At 44.6% G+C, this 21,595-nt stretch overlaps 1 protein-coding gene across 4 annotated transcripts in view; it reads right to left on the bottom strand.

The window, feature by feature from the left end:
• LOC105021617 (alpha-1,6-mannosylglycoprotein 6-beta-N-acetylglucosaminyltransferase B) overlaps window positions 1-12,630 on the bottom strand; it is a 121,046-nt gene extending 108,416 nt beyond the window's left edge. For 3 of the 4 annotated variants that reach the window (XM_010889393.3, XM_020049871.2, XM_020049873.2), the window contains exons 1-2: window positions 11,975-12,629; window positions 6,939-7,051 (exon numbers count right to left, since the gene is read on the bottom strand). In XM_010889393.3, coding sequence (XP_010887695.2) covers window positions 6,939-7,051; window positions 11,975-12,042 — 181 coding nt within the window. In that variant the 5' untranslated portion in view covers window positions 12,043-12,629. Of the gene's footprint in view, window positions 1-6,938; window positions 7,052-11,974 lie in introns of all 4 variants that reach the window. The other variant, XM_020049872.2, reaches the window with a different exon arrangement.
• Window positions 12,631-21,595: the final 8,965 nt, after the last annotated feature.

The raw sequence follows: 21,595 nt of genomic DNA, 5'->3' as shown, positions 1-21,595 counted from the left end.
ATGCTTCTCAGCTGCAAGGATTGCGAGACAGGCCAGGATTGTATTTAAATTGAAAATGTAGTGGATCAACAACAAGTTGAATTTCTTTATGGGATATTGTGTATATTGGTGGCAAATAGTGTAATCCATCATAAATTAAGTCTACACAACAATATATGGAGAAATATTTTCTTAAGGCACTGCATATTTTGTGTTCAGAAATAAGGGAAAAATATATAATATAATATAAACAAATACAATTGCCCGAAGAAAACGTAACTGATTTCTCAAATTTATATCTGACTAAATTATGTGCAGCACAAACGATTCATATATATATATTGGTCTTAAGGAAACATATTTTGACCTTACATGGCCTATTGGAGTATACAAATGAGGTAACACTTAAATCTACTTGTCATCTATCAACATGGGGAAAAACAGAACTCACAGGTAAAAAGAAACAACAGGGCCAAAGATTTGATGAGCAACAAGAAAGATTAGCCAAAACGTCCTGCAGTTAGAGTTCCAAAATGCACTTGCATTTTGGGGTCTCTAAGTCATAATGTATCATACTATTCTGTATACATTTTTTTTTGCATAGGATCTACTAGGCTCTAACATCATGCATACCGTATCTCAAATGCTAACATCTTGGCATATGGTATCTTAGGGGCTAAGATTATAGCATACAGTATCAAATGTACTTTTCACACACATACAGTATCTCAGGCACTAACAGCATGTTATCTCAGGTGCCAACATCCTAGCATTAATATCTTAGATGCTAACATTTCAGCATGCAGTATCTCAGCTGTATCTTAGTGTTAGCACCCGCCTACAGCGTATCTCAGAGTCTCAGCGAGTATACTGTGAATAAATACTGTATAGTAGCGTTTCTGTTTTCGCTAACATAACCTCTTTGTCTGCTTTATCTGTGAGTTGCGGCTCGATCCGTAAGTGTGTGGTTGCAGCGAAGCTAAATGAGAGGGGTTACGGCTGAAACTGCCTTGCACTGAGTGGGCGCATTCGAACCCCTGAAACAGAGAGCCTCCCTTGTTTGGGAGCCAGCTGCGCAGCTTTAGAAGATAACGGGACTGGTTCAACTGCTGGCTTACATTATTTACCTTTTTCCTTTGTTCTTTCGCGTCAAACAAATTAATTGCTCTCGCCTCAAAGCTATCCCCCCTGTCACGCTCATACAAAGGCAATGATCGCCCCGCTCGCTGTGGTGGCACCTGGTGAACATCTTCGACAACTGACGACATGATGAAGGAAAGAGAGGGAAGGGAAGAAAATAACAGAAAAGGTGGTAACGCTTCAGCACTAGCGGTTGGCCTCGCAATCATTATTCAGTCTCATTTCGAGCACTTGATAAATGTATTCATCTCCAAGGGATAGAGAGGAAGGGAGAGAAGAAGAACGAGAAGAGGAGGAGGGGAGTAGCTGGGGAGAGCTACTAATCTGAGTTATGGCTCAGTAGGTACGCTCCTGGCCGTTATCAGCCTGGACCAGTAACAACAAACAAGAACGGATATTTCTTTCCCCCTTCTCTTCTCTAAAAACACGATACAATGTGGTGGAGGCAGATTCGCCCCATCAGCCGTCAGAGGCCTGGATTCTGTGAATGATGTCAATGTATCTGGGGTCCTACAGTGAATACTATGATATCAGAAAACCTGGGGGCGGGGGGGGGGGGGGGTAGCAGCAATGAGCGAGGAACCTGTGGAAAAAGCCGGATTGCAGGTTGTACTGCGGACAAGGTAATTGAGCCAGCCGTAAAGCTTCAGTCACCTTGCTAGTACGGAATGAATGTGAGATAATGTTTGGCATAAAGATGCGTTGTTTAGAGTGAGAGGGGAGACATTTCTTATGACTGCTGTCCTGCTGAGAGAGGATATATTTGTGTCAGTAGTAAGCACCCTCTGGGACTGTGAATTGGCTGGGCTTACAGGGACCAGACGGGGCCAATAGGTGTACTGTGGTCACATCAAAGTAAACGTATTCAACTGGGAGGAACAACTTTTGCTCTTTGCTCAGCAGCCATTTTATTTATAGAACACATCACAACTGTTTTCCAAACAGGATGGTAACCGCTCACAATAAGCAGGTGACTCAACGTTCCCTTATATTTGCATTTGACCCGGTTCGGACAGACAACACTATGTCGCCCGCGGATCTTCAGAGTGAAGCTAACCTCAGCCGTCAAACGAATCCCTCCAGAATGCCTCACTTACCAATGAACTTCATTGCAACTCAAGAATGCAGCATACGAAAGTGCCCGACGTCCCTGAAGCCAATCGGGACGTGCTCCACCCCAGGAGCTCCCCCTCTGTGACTGCACTGCCGGTGTTGGATTTGGCTGGAGAGTGTCATGCTAGATTTGCTTGACAGGCGCTGATGGGTTGATGCACCGGAGGGACAGGTGATGGCAACGTTAAATACAACGTTCACGGAACATAGAGAGAGCGGAGGGGCGAGTGGAATTGTGTGCCGATCCCCACGTTGTTGACAGTGATTTCCATCCAGGGATCGATAACACATCCACGTCGTGACAGCGGTTTCTGATTGTGGGTTTCTGAACGTTTCCGTATGACTGTTCACCCCCATGCATGGCCTTCAAATCGGGCTACGCTTTCTTTGTGCGTTACAGACTATAATGACACTGCTCGCAGCTAGTGGACCACAGTTCTTTGGTCATCCTCACTTTACTTAGACAAGGCAAAGCCACATAGCCATTGCTCCACTCATCTCTCGTGGACAGATTCGAGTAGGACCGAGACACCAGAATAATCTGTGAAGCCTTGCAGTGTGCGATTACGAGTGGCTACAGAGAGAACAACACTGAACAATGTCCTGGTCTATAACTACTGTCCTCTGTGCTGCAGCTCTCAACAGACTATTTAGTTAAACAGCCACGGTTATGCCTTGTCAGCCAGGGGCCTCTCTATCTCCACAGTCGCTGTTACATAAACATTGAGAAAAGGTCCCGTCCCAAATGCAACCCTAATTTTCTTGACAGAATGCACTACTCTTGACCATCCTGTTGAAAAGTAGTGCACTATCAGAGGATCGGGCGCTGTTTGGTCCACAGACAGGGACTCGGGGAGCGGGGCTCTGTTCTACTGGGGAAACGATAGATGATCAGTGAGCTCCAACCAAACCCACTGGAAGTGAAACATGCCGGTTAGGGCAAAACAATCAGTTGCCTTGTTAGCGTCAACTGCAGGCCAGAAACCCTTTGATCATAGAATATTGCTTCTTTCTCTGAATTTTGTTTGCTGCCGTTATATTCTTTAGCAGTTACTCTTATCCAGAGCCACTTACAGTAGCAATTGTTAAGAGCACGGTACATAGATGGATTTTGTCGTCGTCGTCTCCCCCCGGATTTCGAGTTCCCTGTGAAGCCCAGAAGGCTAGCTGCAGCTACAGACCAGAGACCACAGTGGACCAGCATGTCACAAGCGCTGACCTTCGCTGGTGTTAGTAAAACGACATTTACGTGTTAAAATGCACTCTTCTTTTTGTGGGCTCTTTTTCATAATGACTCTCCTGGGTTACCCAATTGCACGTTAGATCCCGGGCATTTTGTCTTTATTACGAATTACTAAAAATAATGTCATATAAGAAAAAACTGACAATGTTTTATTTTTTGCCTACCTGTCCCATTCGTTTTTGGGGGGCTGACCTACAACCGTTCATAGTCTACAGAAATTCCATATTGTGTGCATCTGTCATCCGTTTCCTCATTCACCTGGTTCTCCTCACCGTCTTCAACACAGAGGGCGGGTTGACTCACTGAGCGTATTGTAGTAGAGGTGAGCAAGAGGCCCGCTGTGTAAAGAGATAATCCGTTGAGGCGGAGAGGAGATGCTATTGGTGTAACAACACATGGGTAGAGAAGTTCCCATAAACCCCTGCCAGCATGCAGACCTGTATACCCCAGGTGACTCTCAGCGTAATGCAGGAGACGCAGGAGTTGTTTCTGATTTTGTCTTTTCTGAACAGGAAAGGGTAGTAATAACTAGTCTGAAACACTGGAACTTCATCTCACTAGAAACGCCATGTGTTATTGTTGAGATCATGATTTTGGGGTGTCCCATACCCCCTAATTTTTACAAAAGCCTAATTAAGGGCTACATTGAGTGGATATAAGAAGTCTACACACGACTGTTAAAAGGCCAGGTTCTTGTGATGTAAAATTACTTTTTACACCTTTAATGTGACCTATATCATGAACAATTCAATTAAAAACAAACAAATCTTTGAGGGGGGAAAATGAAAAATAAATAACTCATAATAACCTGGTTGCATGAGTGTGCACACCCTTAAACTAATACTTTGTTGAAGCCCCTTTTGATTTTATTACAGCACTCAGTCTTTTTGGGTAGGAGTCTATTAGCATGGCACATCTTGACATGGCAATATTTGCCCACTCTTCTTTGTAAAAGCGCTCCAAATCTGTCAGATTGCAAGGATATCTCCTGTGCACCGCCCTCTTAGGATCACCCCACAGATGTTCAGTTGGATTCAGGTCTGGGCTCTGGCTGGGCCATTCCAAAACGTTAATCTTCTTCTGGTGAAGCCATACTTTTGTGGATTTGGAAGTGTGTTTTGGGTTGTTTTTGGGCTGAAAGGTGAAGAACTTCTTCATCTTCATCTTTCTATCAGATGCCTTAAGGTTTTGTGCTACAATTGCCTGGTATTTGGAACTGTTCATAATTCCTTACACCCTGACTAAGGCCCAGCTGAAGAAAAACAGCCCCAAAGCATGATGCTACTTGTTCAGTGTTGTTTTTGCACCAAACTTACCTTTTTGGAATTATGGCCTACCTTGGTTTCACCAGACCATAACACATTTTCCCATGTGCTTTTGGGAGACTTTGTTTTTGCAAACTTCAGCCAGGCTTGGATGTTTTTCTGCCACCCTACCCCATATCCCATTCATATGAAGAATATGAGAGATAATTGTCATATGTAGCACATAGCCAGTTCTTGCCAGAAATTCCTGCAGTTCCTTTAATGTTGCTGTAGGCCTCTTGAAAGCCTCTCTGACCAGTTTTCTTCTCGTCTTTTCATCAATTTTGGAGGGACGTCCAGTTCTTGGTAATGTCCTATATTTTCTCCACTTGATGATGACTGTCTTCACTGTGTTCCATGGTATATCTAATGCTTTTGAAATTATTTTGTACCTTTCTGCTGACTGATATCTTTCAATAATGAGATCCCTCTGATGCTTTGGAAGCTCTCTGCGGACCATGGCTTTTGCTCTGAGATGCAACTAAGAAAAATCCTACTAGAACAGCTGAACTTTATTTGTGATTAATCAGCGTCACTTAAATGATGGCAGGAGTGTAATGACTTCTATTTAACATTAGTTTGAATGTGATTGGTTAATTCTGAACACAGCCACATCCCCAGTTATAAGAGGGTGTGCACACTTATGCAACCAGGTTATTGGTTTTTATTTTTCATTATTCCCCCTCGAAGATTTCAGTTTGTTTTTCAATTGAATTGTTCACATTATAGGTCATCACAAGAACCTGGCATTTTAACAGGGGTGTGTAGACGTCTTATAAATCCACTGTATATAAGGCCCCTGTAACCATAAGACTGAGAGCCACCCATCCTGCAGTTAGTGTATCTTCTTGATTCTGACGTGCTGTTGACTTGCTCCTTTGCAATTGAATAAATCGACATAACCAACTGCCATTTACGTTTGACTTTTGATTGTAAATTGTATTTCCGAGAGGAATTTGTTGTGTTTCAACATTGTGGTCAAGCGTGGTCCAGAGGTCTAAGCCGCCTCCGGCACACATGTACTCCTGCTGCATGGCTTCTAACCCACCTTCCTGTAACTTTCACCATTTTCCTGTCCAATAAATATAAAATATTTAAAAAACACAAAGTGTGTGTTTTTGAGAGACTAGAAAGGGCCACTTGTTTCCACAGGGCTGATTCAGAGAGGGCAAATGGAAACAGCTCTCTGTCTCACTGGTACCAATCTTGTCCCACATTGCTGCTGTCGCCCCACTACAGCGCCAACTTTCTGCCAATTCATCTCTCTGTCTCTCTCTCTCTCACACACGCACACACACACAAACACACACACAGTCCTGTGGGAAACTTCTAGGTCGGTCAATCTGCAATTCTTAATGAGCTCAGTCCAGATGCCTCCCCAGACATCCAAGCATCACTGGTTAATTAATCAAGTGTGCTCACTCACACACACACTCACACATACACACACACACACACACACAATCTCTCACAAACAGGCACGCAAACACCACTCATCTCCATCCTACAATATCCTCTCAGAGTTACAAGGGCTTTACGTCAGCTTATCCTCCATTATGAGTTGTTCATCCGCGGCTAAAGGACCCAAATCGCCTCTTATTTTTACTCAGGCAGAGGGTGGGACAGCTGCTGGCCAGAAAGGACCTGACCCTGATTACACAGTTCACACCTTGTTGAGTAGGAGAGTGGGGGGATTAGATACAGCATTTCCCCGTTCTATCATTGGCCCAGGGCCCCAGTTTGAGGGCATGGTTTCTTCAGTCAGCCAGTGACCAATTCTGTGGTGAGATGCAGCTTTCACAGCTTTCACAGCCTCTGTAAAATTACGCTAAATTGCTACTGTATATGCGCGGGTAAACGTTGATGAGAACCAGCCCGTCTAGAGGCTGTACAGGTGCCAAGCACACCAACGCTACCTCAGATGCTAGGCAGCAAACCGCGTTACAGTACACTCCACATACAGGACTACAGCCCCTTTCCTGTGTTGTGTAACAGGGTTGGATTAATGGTGTTTCCGTGTGTCGTATTACCACACGCTACACAGTTCCCATTGACTGGAGAAGCCCCGGTAGACAGAAGCCCCAGGGCTCAACTTAGCTGGGGCCAAAGACACACACACACACACACACAGAGAAAACACAAGTTGAGAGTGTCTCTACCTTCTGTCCGGATGGTAAAGGGTGAGTCCCCGAGCCTCTTGGCTGAGAACTGTCCCCCCAGGGAGGTCATTAGAAAACACAGGCTGAAGAAGCCGATCCCCACCACGAATATCCTGGATGGACGGACGGCAGGAAGAGAATGGAGTGGGGGGGGGGGAGACAAGAGGTGTGAGAAGGCGAGAGAGCGGGAGGAAGAGCAATGAAAGGGTGTGGGAGGACACAGGGTAAACGATTGTTTAGAAGAGAAGGATGTGTCGGAGGGGGGAGGGAGAGAAGAGGGAGTCAGTCAGAAGGGAGGACGAGCAGCGCAGTACAGTTCTGAACAGTAGGAAACACAGGCCCTGTGGAGGGAAGTCAAAATGTCAGGGGCCATATTAGATCCCATCTCCAGCCCGCAGTTCACAGGCACAGATCCAAATCTCCCCCGATCCCCCAATTAGGGGACCAGGAGCTCATCCCAATGCGCCAATAACTCACAAAACGCGTCACGCACCTCAGATGGAGAGAGGCGGCTTCCTGCTTCCGCCCCCCCAGGGGGTAAATGACTGGTTCAGGTGGAGAGGAGAGAGAAGGGAAATAATCCAAGGAAGCCAAAGTCAAAAGTAAAGCCTCTCGCAGGCCAAATACTGAACTCGTATTTTCCTCTCCCCTGACACCGCTTGTAAGTAGGCTACAATATCAACAACCGTTTCCACCACTACTTTCCAATTTGCAATTCAGCGTGCTTTGCACAGCCAGATACGCCTCCTCTTCTGTATTCACAGAGAAAGCACATTGTTGTGCTTTATTACAGACTGCTGTTGTTGTACAGAGTGGCAACTAATGCAATACTTGTGGTAAACCATATGCCTTTGTCTATGTATACCGTATACCTTTGTTTCTGTATACCGTATACCTTTGTCTCTGTATACCATATACCTTTGTCTCTGTATACCATATACCTTTGTCTCTGTATACCGTATACCTTTGTCTGTGTATACCATATACCTTTGTCTCTGTATGCCGTATACCTTTGTCTCTGTATACCATATACCCTTGTTTCTGTATACCGTATAACCTTTCTTCTGTATACGCTATACCTTTGTTTCTGCATACCGTATACCTTTGTATCTGTGCCAGCAGTGTAAAGCTAGGGCCCACAGCGGCGGGTGAGACGACTGAATTATTCATAGCGTTACACTCGAGCCGAATGAGCTGAGTTTCTCCAAAGTGCTGGATTCTGGGAGAGTTTTGACAGTAAACTGCGCTGTCACGTGGCCGCACGTTTAACACACAGTTCAACGGAGAACCGCGCTGCCGACAGCGATAAGGAGCAGCGGGTTTGACAACGCTGAATAATCTGGTCAGGAAAGAATCGGTTGGTTTGGCAGCTGGCCAAGGTGAGTAGGGTATATGCTAGCGGACCGACAATACACCAGGGCTGTAATCTTTCTAAGTGTCATTACTGGATGCTTCATTCATTTGCTGTAGGAGGCGAGTTGACAACACGTTTTGCAGACCAAAATCACAGTGACTCTGGATAGAACGGGTGTGAATCTCCGCAAAACGCATTCAATGATTTTCAGTCAGTCATCAGAATGCTTCGACTTTTGCTTTGCAACACAACACAAATAGGTGTATAGTGAGAAAGGGACAACTACCAAAATGGGAAATGTAAGCTTTCTAAACCGTTTTATGTTTTCCTGGACAGAGAAGTGGTTAACAACAGTTTTTGCAGAAAGAGCAGTAGGTGGGATTTAAACCCATGCTGACAGCCTCTAGACCCTCCTAACCACTAATGTCTTTGCTTTTTATTGGAAACCTTTACATCTCCCGTTTTTATAATACTCAAAACGTGTTCCATATACAGTATTCATCCTACATTTTTATGTAGTAATTAAGGGTATACTCTAATCCAAAAACACATATTACAGGAAATGGTTAACTACAACCAAGAGTTTCTATCATTTCACTACAAGCAAGAGTTTCTTACTGGTCTCCAATAGGAATTAAACTAACAATCCTGTCGTTGCTCTTACAAATGAGCCACACAAGGAAGATGAATACATTTATACATTTGGAGATAAAGTAATATATATTAGCCAAGGTATATATTACTTTAGGTATTGTTTAATAGTCTAGTCCTAGGTAAGCAATACTTACGGATGATCTATCATTTGATCCATCATTTAGACAGCGAACATAATGACACGACGATAACCTGAGGCGGTGAAAGCACAACAATATAAGCCCGGGCAGACGAAACAGCGGGGAGACATTCATTACCGCCTTCATCGCTGTTTTTCATGGAAACACGGCACATTGTGAAATATTGAAATATTAAAGCCATCTGCTGCAACATACTGTGTTGTATGTCTGAATGATTCAGTCTCCGTCGGGGGGGAGGGCTGAGCCCAATCCTGAAACACATTTCAATCCAACAACGCGGTTCCAACGCGAGGGAGAGACGCTCGATTAAAACCGAGGAGGTGGGATGATTATCCGTCACTGCTACCTGTGATTGGGATTATTTCTGTATGACCGTCTGGTGGGTAAACCAGAAGGGAGAGTTACGACACGTGGCCCCGGGGCCCACTGCTGTTAAATGGGTCCCTTTCCAAAGGTCGCGTGTAGAAGGGACATTGCTCTCAGCCAGGCTGCCCTCAAGGTTCAGAGGGCGGCGGGTTTGCGGAGTTCACCCAGGGCATGAAGGGATCCATGGGAAACAGTCAACTTCACGAGCTGCTCCGAACTTTCGACTCCTTTACGGCTCTTTAATCCTGAACCAGGCCATATTGAGTATGGTTTTTTTGTTGGGTTTTGTGTGTGTGTGTGTGTGTGAGAGTGTGTGCGAGTGAGTGTGTGTGTGTGAGAGACGTGCACATACATGTGTGAGCATATACTGTGCGCGTATATGACTGCGCTTCTTCACAGAGATGCACTCCACGAAATTCTGTGGGCTTCTGAGGGGAGATGTCAAAGCGCAGTGTTGTGGCCTCTTTCACAGGCCATCATTCCACACTTTCCTCTTATCGTTCATCCCGATTTTAAACCCTCATCAAGGGACTGATAGAGAGATGATAACCAGGGAGGATTATACACAGGGCCTTGCCTGACTCCGCTCTAATTAAAAGGCTTAAAGTAAATGCTTTGGTCTGGTAATTGGATCAGATGCACAGATCCGCTATCTCCTAATTGGCTTGCTGCACTTATCAGATCTAGCCCCCAGGTTGATTGAAGTGAACCCGGCGCTTGGGTTATTCGGTTTGCGGCTCTGTGTTTGTGTATTTTTTTTTGTAATACTCTTTGCGATTAATGAGGTAACGTCTGCCCTCTTTCGCTTGCCCTCATTGGTACTGATGTGAACAAGACAGTTAGGGTTGCCCTCTGTATAATGATTGGTTTTTCAGAATGTAGGCTACCTGTTTGAACCTAGAAACAGCACGTTTGATCCGGATGAGAATTCAAAAAGCTTTATCTCAAATTGGTGTTTTACGGAACGGAGTCTGAATGAGATTTTCAAGGGTAGCTAATCTTCAAGGGCGCCTATCTAGACCTGGAGTAGAGACAGATTAAATAGAAACAAGAGGATTCAGATCTTTGCCTTGTTGTTAGACAGCTTCAAACAGACATGCATGAACCGACCTGCCAGTCTGCCCATCCCTCATCTAGATAAATGTTAACCCCTTAGGGAGGCAAGGCAGTCAATGGTGACAATCCTGCACCGCACAGGGCCAGTGGAGCGTGATGGATGACTAGTTCTGCGTATGTAGTGCACTACCCCGGTCCAGGGAAGGACACTGCATAGGGAGTAGGGTATGATTTGGAACGCAGCCAGGATAATGAAGCCAACCAAGCGATAAGCATCTCAGGTAATCTTATCTCGCTCGGCTGATTATGCAATTCTGTTTTTACTGTTTTCATGCAGTGATCCGCCACCGTGGACCCAGCTGTGAACACTGGACTGTAATATCTAACTTAATCTGGTTACTGTGTCAGGTTGGGAAAAACAGCTGGTGTTGTCACATAAGCATATAAACACGCATGCACACACACACACACACACAGATACACACACAGATAAATACACGCACACACACACACACATACATACTTGACTGTCCCAGTCAAGTTTGGACACAACAACTCCTTCAAGGGGTTTTTCTTTACTTACACAAGAATAATGGTGAATACATCGAAACTTTGAAAGAACACATATGGAATCATGTAGTAAGCAAAAAGGTGTTCAACAGATCAAAATCCATGACGCTAGTTTACAGAACGCAAAGAGTGTGGTAAGTGTCACGAACATAAACACAAAGGGTGGCTACTTAACGTATCTACAATATGAAATGTATTTTAAATCTGTTCAACACTTTTTTTGCTTACAACATGATTCCATGTGTGTTATTTCATAGTTTTGGTGTCTTCTCTATTATTATACAATCTGGAAAATAGTCAAACTAATGAAATAATCTTGAATGAGCAGGTGTATCCAAACTTTTGACTGGTACCGTATATATACATAGAATATATGCACCATATATATATATATGTATATATGTATATATATAAATACACACACACATACATACATATACACACACAAACACACAGGTGGGCGCAAAACACTCTCCATAATATACACAATGCATACATCATCCTTTAGTGGATCATGTACAGATCAGCCCAGATGGTATGTGGGCCTACTGTAGCAAGGAAGGCTACCTTCTGTAGAATCGCCTTCAAATTCAGTTAGCAGAGAGAAAGTAACGCTCACTTTCATCGGGTAACAGACCTTCCAAGCACCAGGTGCTGCCAGATCATCCGTTAATTGCAATACAATAATGTCAGGGATTAGGTGCCTAACCTACAAAAATATGCTGGTCATTCAAGAAATGAACAACCTGGGTTAAATGACAGTTAATGTAGGTTGGTTAAATAACAATTACAGGCTGAGCTATTAAAAATAAAATTAAAGGACAACAATTAACACGTGCAGGGTAGAACATACGAATAATAACGTCTAGACAGTACATAGTAGGTTCGTCTCTTACCTGAACGGTTTGAACGTCACAAGGCATCTTCTAACCATTATTGTACCGTCGCAGTTGCCAGTAATCATTTCCCAAAACACACAACTAAACTAGCGACCCACGACATCATTAACTTCGCAATTTTGGGTTGAAACATACGGTATGCCGCCCGCGTTTCAGGGCTTCAACGGTCGATAGAGCGTGGACAACACTCCGGAAAAATATTCAAAAGTGGGATCGTAGCCCATCCATGAGTTAAATCGACGCGCAGTTGGCCACATCTATCAAAACCAGAGGAATCACTTATTCAAATGAAGTGAGTTTTTTATCCTACAACTTGTCTCTTCAGCCATTACATTTAATAATCTAGTTTTAGCGTCTGCAGATAATTGGTAACGATGAGGTCTGGTTGTTGCGCGGTATCCGACTAGCATGCCTGAAAACGGATATTAAATAAGATTAAATATATAGCCCGAATTGTTATCCATGTAACTTGTGGTCTCCAAGATCTCTGAAGTAGTGCTGGACTGTCAGAGACGGAGGGTGCCTTCACACTCAGATGAAAGAAACGAAGTGATACGGTAAGACCAGTTGTCCTTTCGTATCCACTGGTGCTGTTTCTCAAGCTGCTCTCTCCACGAGTGCTTTTCGGGATCTGGCGCGGAATGCTTGACAAAATGCAGTGCGTTTGTCATTTCGTCATAGCGCCATTTACGGTTTCTACTAGGGCAATATTGTGCCACCCGGAACATTTAAATAAATTAAATCAGTTTGGCTGCCTCGGGGAATAATTGAGTTACCGTCAATCAAAAATGAGTTACTGTGCCTTGCTTTGTCATTTATATTTGAACGTGTATTAAAGTGCATATTCTTCTTCTTCTTCAATACGAATAAAATAATATATTCAAAGGAATTCGTTACATTGATAATCCTATGTTTTTTAAAATAAAGGACAAGCGGGTAGCCTATCCAGCGGCTGAGAAATTCAGGCTCCCTGTTACAGCTGCCACTATCCCCTTGAGGACCATGGACAGCGACTTAAATCAGAGACTGAGTTGCACCAGCGACATCCAGCGTTCATCTGTTGAAAGGCAACCATGAATTTGCTTCATAATGATGGCACGGACATTATCTTATACTATTTCGATTGTTTTTGTTATAGGTCTTTATTATGTATAACAAACACATATATTTAATGCAATTGAGTTTTGATTAACTAAACATTATATGGACACAAACATTTGTTTTTTTCTAGTGAAGTTGAGTATAAATTGCTCAAACCTCAATGTAAATTATGCTCAAAATTCCATCTAACATGCAATGAGCCATCTTACTCCTCTGCAAGGTCCTCGTGGACTAGCCAGGGAAAGGCTGACGCAAAGAAAAGCTCCCGAAAGCTAAAAAAACAACATTCAGACACATCGCCAGGGCCATCACACTTTACAGGCTCCAGAACCACTGGTGCAGTGGAGCAGAAATCATCACAGAGCGAGTCACTGCGAAAGCAGATCTGCGGGGGCCCAAATGGAGATGACGGAGAAAGAAAATACCCAGCTCTGTCATGCATGAGAGACAATGATGTGTCATTTTGAATGACTGACAGACAGCTGCCCACCCCCCAAAAAAATTAATAGAACAAAATCTAACAATAAGCACATTGTTATAAACATAATGTCCTTTTATTGTCATTGGAACAACTGAGTCGATGTATCGCTGTATGGATTTCTGTCTATTTCCCAGCTCCTTTATAAAATTATATTCTATTCCGCTCAAAGCCCTAGCAGATTTGGTGTTTGTACACAAACACAAATCTGTGAACACAAATCCATGGATGACTAAAGAAATCAATGCTATCTAAAGAGCATTCTGTCACAGACAGACATGTCCCCACTGTAGTAGAATGGGGCAGGCAGCATCACTCATCACAGTGGGAACAAATTCTCTTTAACTCAGTTGGCTATAACAATGTTCCAGCAAAAAAATGTACAGGCTCAACTCCATAAACGGGATCCGAGGCATTGTTCGGAGCCCGCTGTCAGAATGTCTTGTCTTTTAGGCAAGTTGGGGAGCCCGGCTCCTGTCAAGGTCTCTTCATAGGTAACTGTCTATCTAGGGAGTTCAACCTAACCCCTGTGCTTCAGCATCTTACTGCTGGCTCTTTTGGGCTTCAGACTGGGCATCCGCTGATGTAAAGTTCATGTTTAAAGAAAAAATGCATTTCATCGATTGATTGACTAATCCAACCACAAACGTGCCCGGGTACTCTGGCCCGACGGCAACCAGCTGCGAACAATGTTCTAGTCTTTCTCAGACAGCCTGTGAGAGGGATACTATTTCCCATCACCACAGACGTTACAGAGACCAAGGTGCAGGAACGGGGGGGGGGGGGGGGGGGGGGGGGGGGGTAGGTGTGGGGGGCGGAGACACTGAAGACATTTTAATTATCTTCTTCAAATAAGTGATCCGATTTCAGACGGCACCCGTTGCCCGCGTTCAGTTACAAAGGAGATCAAAGGCGTGGAAATAATAGCGAGGCACGGCAGTGGATTCGCCGGCTTGTAGAGAGAGTGTGAACACGGACCAGAGAGACGCTTTTGAATTATGAATGCGAGAGGGATGCTACGTCTCTGGACAAGCCCGATAAATAACACAACCAGATGTTGAACAGGAGCGGCTGTTTGTGCGGTGGAAAGAGAGAACAAATTGATTTCTGTTCTTTTAGTGTTGTGTCAGAGCCAACGTTCCTCTGTGTGTGTGTGTGTGTGTGTGTGTCTCAGTCGGTTTGTGTGCACGTCAAACACTTCCTCTGTTCTCGTTTTGTTTGATTCGAACAAACAGCAAGAGAAGAGGCTGTCCCGAATGTAATTTTCTATGTCTTTCGCCAGTGTGAGGACAGCGGTGGTGAGGTCAACGTTGCTGGCCAGGGACACTCCCACTGCCGCAAATAATGCAGTGATGGCATACTTTGCTGGCATTGTTAAAAACCTAATTACATTCACAGTGACACACTGTCACACTCAAACAGCCAGGGACGCACTGTCACAGCTGTAACCCCAGACAAGGAAGTCCAAACTATACAGAAGACTGGCACGACAAAGAGTAGATCGAGATCCATCACATTTGTAAACCCCCTTGTAATTCACGTCGACATATTTGGCTTGGTAGACCGTGGCCAAGCGGACTGCTTTAAAAGACGCTTTGATTCTGGTCTTTAATGCCGTCAAACCTGCAGCCCCACTCAGCCTGGGCCCTCCTCAGCCCGGGCCCTCCTCAGCTTTGGGGCTCCTCGGCCCCTAAAAGCAAACAAAAGGATTTCAACTATCTGTTTCGTTCTCCTCATTCAACTAACTCGCTCTCCTCGTCATTCTCCTTGCTCCCGTTACAAAGCCTAGCTAATTGGGTGTCTGAGAGTTGAGCAAAACAAACAAAAACTATTCATTAAGGCTGAACAGTAATTGGAAAAAGACCCAGCAGCTAATGGCTAATCGTTAATCATTCTGTCCACTTCCCAAATGGCACTCTGATTCCTATGAAGTGCTGTACTAAGCTGTTCCCTTGGTAGTTAACAAGGTGCCTATTGGGACACCACCCCTGTTGCCTCTGGCTACCTGACCACTATGTCACTCCTGCATGTTTTTACTCCAATTAACAATACCTTTCTTTGGACCAGAAAAAAAAAAGAAAGAAAAAAGAGAAAAGAGGGGGGAGCAATTCAGACAAATGGAGGGCTGAAGGGAATCAATGGACAACTCAAGAATGGACATGGAGTGGACAGAACAGTAACCAACATTGATCTATCTGTAATGAATGAGGGAAATCAGTAGAGAAGTGATTTTTCAGTGTCTTGGATGATTGATTATTTTTTTTGTGTTCGTATGTCTTCTCTTAGAACGGTACACTAATTTTCTGCTTTGTGACAGCGTGAGCCAGATATATTTTGCATTGTTTTTACATTCGAGAGGCCCTATTGCACATAAACATGGGTTCACAACACACACAAATTGATTTCAATCCAAAAATGTTTTTACTGAAAAAACTGAAATATCTCAGGCACATAGGTATTTCATAACCCTTTAATTGATTGGACATGATGAAGAAAGGCACAAACATGTCTACATAAAGGTCCCACACTTTGCTTGTCAGAGTAAAAACCAAGGCATGAATTTCAAGGAACTCTTCGTGGACCTCAGAGATCGAATTGTATCAAGGTACTGATCTGAGGAAGGTTACAGAAAAAATGTCTAAAGCATTGAAATTTCTGAGGAGCGTTTCAGGCTCCATCGTTGTAGAACGGAAGACGTTTGGAACCCTTACGACTATTCCAGGAGCTTACAATCCAGCTAAACAAAGTAATTGGACAAGAAGTGTCTTGGTCAAGCATAAGACTAAGAACCCAATCGCCACTGTAACAGATTTTCAATACAGAGATGCAAGAACCTGCCGGAAGGAAACCCATCTCTGCAGCACACCATCAATCATGCCAAAATGTTAGAGGCACTATTGAAGCCACTCCTGAGTAAAAGGCAGATGACATGCTGCCTGAAGGACTCAGTGGGAAAACATTTTCAGATCTGATGAGCCCTAAGTCCAACTATCGGGCTTAAATGCCAAGCGCCTCGTTTGGTGAAAACAAGGTGCCATTCATCACTTGGCTAATACCCTTCCAACAGTGAATCAATGTGGGAGTATCATGCTATTGGGGTGCTTCTTAGTGACACGGACTCAGCTCACTGGTCAGGAAATAAGGGAATGATGAACAGACCAAAATATACAGAGGTCCTTGAAAAAAACCTGATCCAGATTGCGAAGGACCTCAGACTGGGACAAAGAATTGTCATTCAGCGCGACAACAACCCAAAACACATGGCCGAGGCAACACTGGAGTGGTTTTGGGTCAAGTCTGTGTTATGAGCCTTGAGTGGCCCAGCCGAAGCCTGGACGTGGCCCCTACTGAACATCCATCGGGACCCCTGAAGACCCCTGTTCTCCAAGCTCCTGACAGAATCTGACAGAGCTTAAGAGGGTCTACCACAAGGAACGCGAGAAACTGCACAAATCCTGGTGTGCACAGCTACTAAAAGCATAGGTTGTCATGTCCTGGCACGGCAGCCGGTGAGATCCAAGCCCTCGCTTCCTCATTTGGAGCACAGACACCTGTTTAGTTTCATTATTGCCCTCACCTGTGTTAGCTATCACTGTCCTTCCCTCATGTACCAGTCGGTCATTTTTTGGATACTGTTCCTTGTGTAATGCTGTTCTGTTCATGTCTTGTTTAAGTTTTGTTACTTCTTAGTTCTTTTATTAAGTCAGACATCCCTGTGCCTGTGTTCTGCCTCCTGCCTGCAACAAAAACTAGTCAAGTAGACTCAAAACTTTGATCGCTTCCAAAGAAACGTCTACCAAGTACTGAATACTTACGCGCTTGACTTCCATTTTTTATTATAATTTTATATTTTCAATAAACTGCAACTAATTTCTAAAAGAGTGTTTGCGGTTATTTAATATGGTGCCTTGTGTTTCAATTGATGGCAAAATATTTGTAATAAATAATAAATTAAGTCTATAAAACATCAAAAAATAGAAAAAGTAAAGGGGTCTGAATACTAGCTTGGTGCACAAACAAAATGCACACAACACCGAATATTTCCTTGAAATTAGCATTCTGGTTGCTGTAGATAGTATTGACAATATGAGCAATTCACAATGAATGTGTTTTTCCGCTTGCCAATCCTGCCTGTAATTTAGGTTTCACTACTCAGTTGAGGATTGATATAGTATAAAGTCTACAGTATGAGGTAGACCCGTTTCCACCTTTAGAAAGGGAAGAGCAAGGCGAGTGTAACAATGGCTGGCAAATGATGTCTTCCAGATGGGGATATATCAGAGATCCTGTCATCCCGTTACCGTAGCCACCATTTTTTTTTAAACGTCTGCAGCAATTCAGGAAGGACAGTGGTTCAGTGGAATAGTTTGTGTGAGTATGTGAACAATGTTTGAGCCTCCCAAATACCTGTCTCTAAAAACCTGCGTGAGGAATTCTCAAAGGAAATGGACCCTGGTAACCCAGATGTGCCCAGGGTCATCAGACTAGCAGTACTGGGCACACAGGCCTCCGTCAACCTCATATATACCGGCAGAAGTGCTTCAATTCCAAACAGGAAAAGGCTTTACGGGCATAGACATGCCTGAGCGCCCTATCATACTTCACATAGGGTTAGTGGGAATCTATATTGTTGCACCAGGATATACATTCATTTACAAATGCACAAGAGGCATGGTCAGTATGCTACAGAATCCATAGTGGATAAGAGTGACACACAATGCCTGCACAGATAGAGAAATCCTCTTTGTTAGAACGGAGATATCCTCAGAGAAACCCGCTTATCTGGGGATTTTAGTTACAAAGCTGTACTCCTTAAATATAAAAAGCTAACTTTCCCCTGCTGATGGGGAAACATAAAACAAACATTACATTCATGAGAACCTTCCATCTCTTTGGTGGTAATACTTAATGTCATCAGGATGGTCTTTCTCCCACAACTGCTTTTCCCTTTGAATTCTGATACACTCTGCCTCATCTGCTGCCAATAAATCTACCTGGGACTATAAATGAAAAGAAAAGGCACAAGCACTTTCGGATGTTCAAACTGAAGGGAGAATCAACTCTCCTGAAGGGAGAATCAACTCTCCTGAAGGGAGAATCAACTCTCCTGAAGGGAGAATCAACTCTCCTGAAGGGAGAATCAACTCTCCTGAAGGGAGAATCAACTCTCCTGAAGGGAGAATCAACTCTCTTGAAGGGAGAATCAACTCTCTTGAAGGTTGATAAATTTTTCTACTGGTTGATGAATATCCGCAGAGTCACATTAGCTTGCTGACATTCAGCCATTGACAAGCTGGCTTGGAAAGGCGGATCAGAACAGCTAATAGCATAGAACCCCCCCCCCTTTACTTAGAGGACTTTTGCCTCCTGATCAACTGAGGGATAGCTATGGCCTAAATACAATGAAATAGGGGATGGGACTCTGAAATAGCAGTCTTGACTTTATTGTGACCAATACTTGTGGAGGGCACTGTATATCAGAGAGGATAGCTTTGAAAAGAATCATACCTTCGCAATGAATCCTTGAGGAAGATGGTAGGACTGGTTCATTTTTATTCATATAGTAAAAATAATATAACTAATATGATTATTATGGGTGAGACCCAAAATGTTTCTTTAAAACCATTGCACTTAAGATCACACAGTTTCCTCAGTTTCCATGAATTATACACATCTATCCATATTCATGATTTTAACAATCAGGCACATGCACAGACACCACTTCAAATACTACTTCAGTGTTGATTCAGTAGTAAATATTGAATCTTATCCCCAAAAGAGGGGTTAAGATGGGGTTGTGCCTTGTTAACAACAATGGCTTGACAGTCTCTCTCTTTCCAAGTACTTTGAAACGGCCGGAGGGAGGAACCCAGTAGTAAATACAACTGAATCAACAAGGTCCATTACAGCCAAGAAGGATTCAAACTTTTCAAAGCACACAGACGTCCGGGCAGTTAGGCATCCCGACAACTCCTTCCCCAAAGCAGCCAGACGGCCCATGACAGCTGACACGGAGCATCTCCAGCGAATGAACCGACCAAAGCCAATCTCCTCGGTAATTCAGATGTACTCCGCAGGTGTGGGGGGGGAAAATCCAATAGGCTCTGCAAAGCCTGTTTCCAAGCCTCCTGTGGTGTTTGCGTTGATGAGTGTGATATCGGCACAACACACAAAACATGGACACACACAGCGCAGACATAAACACACACGCAAAGTGTCTACACTCTTTTCGTCTGTCTTTCATTTTCTCCCATTCAAGTAAATATACCCCCCCCCCCCCCGTCCGCATTCCACTGGCGTATCTCTCAGACAGACACGGTGGTGGTGCATGACTTGACAGCTGGCAGAGCTCTGCGTGACCGGAGCCTCGTTGGAGGGCTGACAGGATAGGGGCCTCAGGAAGACGCCGCGTGACGGCTCCACAGGGCCACAGCCCCGACGGGAGCCAATGCCGGGAGACTTCCCCAGTTCACCCGCCAGGACGCCTGGAGGGAGGAGCCATGCGGGGAGACTTCCCCAGTTCACCCGCCAGGACGCCTGGAGGGAGGGGCCATGCGGGGAGACTTCCCCAGTTCACCCGCCAGGACGCCTGGAGGGAGGAGCCATGCGGGGAGACTTCCCCAGTTCACCCGCCAGGACGCCTGGAGGGAGGAGCCATGCGGGGAGACTTCCCCAGTTCACCCGCCAGGACGCCTGGAGGGAGGAGCCATGCGGGGAGACTTCCCCAGTTCACCCGCCAGGGGGAAGGACACGTCCGTGACGTCAACGTCACAATATGCAAACACTTAGACATAAATAACTGAAATACTAACCAAATGGTCTGTGCACACAGGTGGTCCGTTTCAGAATATAGTTGCATAACCACACACACACCCACACGCGCGCATGCACACACACACACACACACACACACACACGTTCCCTTTCACACAGACTAGTCCGTGCGCGCACACCCTTACACATCAATCACACACACACACACACACAAATCACACCCTACTCTGTAACAGCGCTCGCTCATCAACTGCACACCGACAGCGGGCCAGCCAGCAGCAGCCTGAAGCCAGTGTCTACAGTGAGAGGGATCCTCAGCAGGTGAAAGGCCTCTCACACCCCGCTGTAAATTCAGCACTACGGCTCCATTCTAATCCAGTCCCACTCACAGTCGGAGCCATATTCATAGACGCAAATTAGCGCATTAATGAGATTAACGCTGGGCTCCGCCGCGGTGAGGCCTTGAGTGTGGAAGCACGGGGATTTCCCATGTCAATCAAATAGTTCTAATGCTTTGCAGAAGAGAGGGTTATTAAATGTGGTGGATTGTCGTGCCTTTTGGTAAGACTGTGTGTACCGTTAACAGTTCTAAAAATGAATCTGGGCTTTGCTGTTAGCCAAGTCACCCACAGTGACAGTCACGTGCTTGGTCCAACTGCTACAGACAACCTGTTTCTCCAATTTGGCCTTGCTTTAACGCAGGCCGGCGCCACACCTCATACAAAATAGAATAATGTATCTTTCAAAATGGCTGACTCCTGTTTTCTGTTGCATGGGGTATCGGTCCAAATACATCCCGGGTCAAAAGCAGAGATGGATAAGCAGAAAGTAAGGGAGAATGAGTGAATGAGATGGAGAAAAAGAAAGAGACAGAGAGAAGGAGATAGTAGGGAAGATAGATAGATGACACATTGCAAGTAACATTGGGGACCTAAAGACTTTGCACACACGCACGCACCAACAGAGCACTGGGGCTGGAAAGATCAGTCCACATAAATAAGCCTCTTACCTCACAGGAAAATGAATCCATTGGGAACAAACATTCGGTCACTAAAGCTTCAAATCTCCAGATTTGAAAAATCAGGACTTCTTCTTCTGCTCCTCTTCCTGCTTAACTGTGCCCTCATGTCCCTTTTCCTTGGTTTTCATTGTTCCCTGCTGGTGAAACAGGTGAGAAATGGCTAGTCCGTTAGTACCGTGGTCTGCGCTGGTAGCATTTCAATCGGTTACGTCACTCTTTCTGAGATCTATTTTCCCTTCCGCAG

Source organism: Esox lucius, chromosome 9 (assembly GCF_011004845.1).
Source record: "Esox lucius isolate fEsoLuc1 chromosome 9, fEsoLuc1.pri, whole genome shotgun sequence".
In the NCBI taxonomy this organism is placed as follows: domain Eukaryota; kingdom Metazoa; phylum Chordata; class Actinopteri; order Esociformes; family Esocidae; genus Esox; species Esox lucius.
The sequence above is the reverse complement of the archived record's forward strand: the minus strand, read 5'-3'. Positions and strand labels throughout refer to the sequence as shown.